We start from the raw sequence: 6,000 nt of genomic DNA on the forward strand, positions 1-6,000 counted from the left end.
CCAAGGCAAAGCACATTGCCAAACACTCTGGTATTCCCCCACTAGCTGGAGCTCTAAAACAGGTTTTCCAGAGGTAGATACAAAAGACTAGGGTAGAGGTGCTACATTAGATACAAAAGACTAGGGTAGAGACAATGCTTCGGTGAAAAGCATTTCGTGCTCACACATGGGCCCTGCTCCCCAATGCCCACGGCTTTCTAACACCCTGCACCAGATGAAGAGAGTGGTGGAAACTCAAAGACCAATGGCAGATGACAACGGCCAATTCAAGCAGGATGAAACATGGCCAATTCCTCTAAGCCTATGATAAGGCTGCATTACAGACAAAGAGAACCTTCCTATTAGCCTCCATTGAGGTGGACAAATCCTGCCCCAAGGAGCCATCCAGGGTGGTAAATCACTTAGGGTATGTCTACAAAGCAAGCAGGATCCCACACCAGTGAGTCTCAAAGCCCAGGCTTGCAGGGCTCACGTTATGATGCTAAACAAAGCTGAGTAGACATTTGGGGTCAGCAGTCCTGCACCCAATACTAACACACTGCTAGCACCAAGACGGTATAGAGCTTGGACGAGATCAGCTCCTGGATAAAGAGCAGCTGGCTGAAGCTGACGAAAACAGGTGACAGGGGAAAGCATTCTGAACAATTTGCAGCCACAGTGCGATTTCCTTTAGCTGACAGTTCACACCCACCACTGGTCAAATCAGTCCATAGTCTAGGAATACTCTTGAATTCCTTGCTGGTGTTTAGCTCACATCACAATGACTGTGAGTAATGTTTTCTACTATCTCCAACAGGCTAGTAGACTTCACCCTATCCTGGTCAACAAAGCCATAGCCTCAGTTATTCATGCCTTTGTCAGCTCTTGCCTGGACTATAGCAAGGCAACATACAAACTAGCTGGGCATAAAACCTTCAGAACCCAGAAAATTCCAAGTATTTCAGAATGCTGTAGTGCATCTCCTAAGCAACAAAGGCTACCATGAACACACTACACCTCTCCTCCACACTCTAGGCTGGCTTCCCACAGAATTTCAAATAAAGTTCAAAGTCTCAGTCCTTACCTTCCACATGCAACCTTGCCTGGGCCCAGGATACCTAAAAGACCACCTAAAACTCTGGAACAAAGACCGTGCTCAGCAACGTCTCTCCTCTGGCACAATGGAATTCTCAACAATGAAAGAGTAAAATCTATGCAGGAGATAAAAAAAACTTTCTTTGGGGATGGTCGGAGACTGTGGAATGAAGTCCCCCAGGATAATCACAAACCTCACCACTTTCCAGTGCAATATTTTTGACCTTGCCTTCTCCAAGAAAAACACATTGCAATAGATTTTATTTAATAAATAAAAATACCCTATCAAAACAAGACACATCACTACATATGTTTCTCCCTTTGAGAAGATGATGAGACAGATGCGTAGACCCCCACATTGCTTAATGCACTACTAGAATGAGCTCAGACACTCTGGTGATGAGTGTTGTATAAAAACCCATATAGAATACAAAGCTTGTCAGGTGACAGGGCAAATGAATTTTTCAAGACCTGATTTTGAGTATCATATTACAACTTTTTTTGTTGTTGTTAGTCTTCCTAGCACCTGCTCTGTCCAAAACCCTGCAGATTCTCTCCTAGATTTTCCAAGTCACCACTGCTTTTAAACTTTCAAGTTTTTCAAGACACTATACCCTCTCGGAAAATGAAAAGCATAGCAGGATTGTTTTCATGTAGCATAAACTCCAGAAATAAGTTTTTTAATAAGGTGGGAGAACCTGAATAGGAGTATCAAGTAATAAGGAGTTTTCAGTCCCATTACTTCAATGGCACTCTATCCTTCATACTTCATGTACACAAATACTCATTGGTCAGGTCATCTCATCTCAGTTCACAGTCCAATGGATAGGGCAGGGACAATGAAGTGTTCCTAAATGGAATTGAAGTTGGCAGTAGAAATTATAAGGTAAGCGAGGCTACACAGGGAAATAAGAAATGCATATCTCTGATAAGGAAAAATATTTTCTGACTGGCCTTTTGGACGTAGAAGAAGATCAGGAGATCAAAAACAGACAGAGGACAGAGGCAGCCAGGAGAGTGGAGGTCTACAGCAGATGGCCATTGCTTACGGAGAAGAGAGATTTTTAATATGTCAAGAAACATAGCTCTGTAACTTTTCAATATTTTGTCTGCAAATACACCCTTATTTGTTATGTAATGGAGATTGTTGTATATAGTTTTGTCAAACTTCATCTAGGTATAATATTAAATTTAGAGTTATGTGTAGGGCTAAAGCATGCATTTTGGTTTAACTGAGATTCGACTATATTTTGCAGGTTAGATTGCCAGCTGTTTTATTAACTGCAAATATTATAAGACTATGTAAAACACAGAAAGACAACAGTATTTTCTGTTAAGATACCTGGATTAGAGCTCTTTTTATGGGCATAGATCAGTGCCATCATTGTGCAAAGGGACACCTCCTGTTTGTTTTTAATAGACTCAAGTTCCCGAATAGCCTCCTGAACATGACCTAAAGAATACAAGAAGAGATAAAGGGATACAATTATCTTTAAAAAAAAACAAAAAAACCCACCATGCTTCCCTGAAAGTGTTTTACCTGCCACCATTAAGATTAACATTTTATATATTAACACTGTCCAGTATATTCACTATTAGGGCTGTCAAGCGATTAAAAAAATAGTAATCATGATTAATCGCACTGTTAAACAATAATACAATACCATTTAAATATATTTGGATATACTGATTTCAATTACAACTCAGAATACAAAGTGTACAGTGCTCACTTTATTTTTTTTTTATTACAAATATTTGGATTGTAAAAAAACCAAAAGAAATAATATTTTTCAATTCACCTAAAACAAGTACTGTAATGCAATCTCTTTGTCATGAAAGTTGACCTTACAAATGTAGAATTAGGAATAGAAAAACCCTGTATTTAAAGATAAAACAATGTAAAACTTTAAGGCCTACAAGTCCATTCAGTCCTACTTCTTGTTCAACCAATCGCTCAGACAAACAAGTTTGTTTACATTTGCAGAACATAATGCTGTCTGCTTCTTGTTTATGTCATCTGAAAGTGAGAACAGGTGTTTGCATGGCACTGTTGTAGCCAGCATCACAAGATATTTACATGGCAGATGCCTTAAAGATTCATATGTCCCTTCAATGTTTCTCTTACGTTTGGCTGAACAAGAAGTAGGAGTGAGTGGACTTGTCGGCTCTCCAGTTTTACACTGTTTTGTTTTTGAGTGCAGTTATGTAACAAAAAACCCTACATTTGTAAGTTGCACTTTCATAACAAATAGATTGCACCACAGTACTTGTATGAGATGAACTGAAAAATACTATGTCTTGTGTCTTTCATTTTTACAATGTGAATATTTGTAATAAAAAATAATTAAAGTGAGCACTGTACACTTTGTATTCTGTGTTGTAATTGAAATAGATATATTTGAAAATGTAGAAAGACATCCAAAAATATTGAATACATTTCACTCCTATTCTATTGTTTAACAGTGCAATTAATTTTGAGTTAATCGCATGAGTTAACTGTGATTAATCGACAGCCCTACTATTGACATAATTAGCTGAATAATAATTGAAGAAATTGTTTTTTCAATTTATTTATTTTGTGTATAGCTAACTTCTCTATTCACAATCATTTTCACTTGTTTGTGTAAGGGCTTGTCTACACTTAAAATGCTGCAACAAGACAGCTGCTCTGCTGTAGCACTTCAGTGAAGACATTACCTATATGACAGGAGAGGTTCTTCCCTTGGCATAGGTACTCCACCTCCCCAAGAGGCAGTAGCTAGGTTGACAAGAGAATTCTCTATCCTGTCTACACTGGGGGTTAGATTGGTTTAACTGCATCACTCAGGGTTGTGGATTTTTCATACCACCAACCGATGTAGTTATACTGATCTAATATCCTAATGTAGGCCACTACACTAGTGTAGTGTAGGCCAGTATCTGCCATACAGTAACAGGAGAAAGAAAAGCATGCTAATACTGAGAGAACCTGGAAGTGGTCTTGTTTTATTTCCACCAGTCACCAAAGGTGAAAACCACCCTCTATTCCAGGGAAACTACACCCCAAGGGCTGGATCCGGCCCGTCAGGGCTTTCAATCCGACCCGCAGGATTGCCAGCCCCGTGGTGCAGCAAGGCTAAGGCAGGCTCCCTACCTGCTCTGGCCCCGTGCCACTCCCAGAAGCAGCCAGCACCACATCCCTGCAGCACCAGGGTGCGGCAGAGGGCTCTGTGCACTGCCCTTGCCTTCAGGCACCACCACCCGCAGCTCCCATTGGGCAGGAATGGGAAACCATGGCCAAAGGGAGCTTCGGGGGTGGTACCCACAGGCAAGGACAGCACACAGCAGAGCCTCCTGTCCCACCCCACCCACCCACAGGAGCCACTACTGAACATGCTGGCCACTTCTGGGAGCGGCGCGGGGTCAGGGCAGGCAGGGAGTCTTCCTTAGCACTGCTGCCACCCCAGAGCCGCACAAGGTAAGCAGCGCCAGGCCAGAGCCCCCACCCCTCCTGCACCCCACACTCCAATTCCCTGCCTTGAGCCCCTTCCTGCACACCCCACCCCCTCCTACACACCACACCCCTTCCCGCAACCCTACCCCAGCCCTACATTCACAGTCATGCATACAATTTCTCCAACCAGGTGTGGCCCTTGGGCCAAAAACTTTGCCCACCCCTGCTCTATTCATTTTATATTGTGCTTTTAACTGCACTTTGGGCACTGGTTTCCTTTTCCAGGCATTTCCTATATCTGCAACAGGAGAGTGCTTCCAACTGTTTTGGTTTGTTTTTTTTTTAAGTTCCATTTTCCAAAACCTACTCAATAAGTAGGTCTAGTAATACTAAGTCTAAACAAAGCCCTATAAAACACAACTCAAAGTACATAAAAATTATTCTAATTTATCACAATTTGGACTGATTAGCTAAATAAAGAAAACAAGCTCCAACAAGAAAGCTTTAAAACAAGTTACTTTTTTATACCTGTTTCACCTCCCACCCTTTGTTGGTCTTATCTATTTAGCACCTGCACTCTTGGGAGCAATGACTATCGGTTACATTCGCAGCCCACAGGAACCCTGATTTCAACCGGGGTCTCTCCAGGCGCTTCTAAAATTCAAGTCATTAATAATAACGCTTTTTAAAAAAAGGTTTAATAGAGTGTTGTAAAACCGCAAGTGCTGGTGGCAGGTCTCAGGGGAAGGGTTAGTGAAGCGGCCTGGATTTGAAGCTGACGGCTTCTCGTTCAACTTTCACCACAGACCCAGCGACAAGCAGTCAGTCACCTTCCATCATCATGCCATAGGCGCGGTAGAACAGGAACACGGGGTCGTTGCCAAACTTCTTAAGACCATCATTAGCGGCCACCTGGACGTGATGGAAGTACCCTTCCTGGCAATAGTAGCTGACCAGAGCCTGAAAGGGAAGCGTCACATCACTGTGGCACACAAGGAACCGGTCCAGAACGGAGAGCGACCACCGCCTTCAGCCACCTGCCCGCGGCCCCCCTGCGCCCCGGCAGGCTCCCACCTGCCCCCGCCTACACCAAACGCTGTAGCTGCTGCCGCAACCGTGCCGGCTCCGTAGCGCCCCTGCGCCTTCCCGGCGGCGCACAGCCGAGCCCCCTCCCGCCGAGCAGCGCTTATCCCCAGCAGCCCACCCTCCTAGGAAGGCCTCGGCCCGGGCGCTGAGAGCAGGGCCGTTGGCCGCGGAGAGAGCGAGGCAGCCGCCGCGGTCTGGGGGCGAGCAAGCAGCCGGGAGCCCACGGGGGGGGGGGGGGCGCCGCGGCCGAGCGCGCAAGGGAGGGAGGGGACGACGGCAGCACTAAGGCCGCCATTACTGACCCGCTGCGCCAACGACTCCATAGCCACCGGCCGCAACCCGCAACTACCAGAGCGGTAGCCGGAGCGACGTGGAGCAGCATTGGTTGTTTCGCAACGAGGAGGGGC

At 44.7% G+C, this 6,000-nt stretch overlaps 1 protein-coding gene across 6 annotated transcripts in view; it reads right to left on the minus strand.

The window, feature by feature from the left end:
* The window catches only part of TTC21B (tetratricopeptide repeat domain 21B), a 113,424-nt gene extending 107,424 nt beyond the window's left edge, over positions 1 to 6,000 (minus strand). For 5 of the 6 annotated variants that reach the window (XR_007359062.2, XR_007359063.2, XM_048868814.2 and 2 more), the window contains exons 1-3: positions 5,896 to 6,000; positions 5,338 to 5,467; positions 2,417 to 2,527 (exon numbers count right to left, since the gene is read on the minus strand). Coding sequence is in view for 3 of the 6 variants with exons in the window: in XM_048868814.2 (XP_048724771.1) it covers positions 2,417 to 2,527; positions 5,338 to 5,467; positions 5,896 to 5,916 (262 nt within the window). In the remaining 3 variants the exon portion in view is untranslated. Of the gene's footprint in view, positions 1 to 1,063; positions 1,191 to 2,416; positions 2,528 to 5,337; positions 5,468 to 5,895 lie in introns of those variants that run through there. The other variant, XM_048868815.2, reaches the window with a different exon arrangement.

The sequence above is a fragment of the Caretta caretta genome, chromosome 11, assembly GCF_965140235.1.
Source record: "Caretta caretta isolate rCarCar2 chromosome 11, rCarCar1.hap1, whole genome shotgun sequence".
NCBI classification, from domain to species: Eukaryota; Metazoa; Chordata; order Testudines; family Cheloniidae; genus Caretta; species Caretta caretta.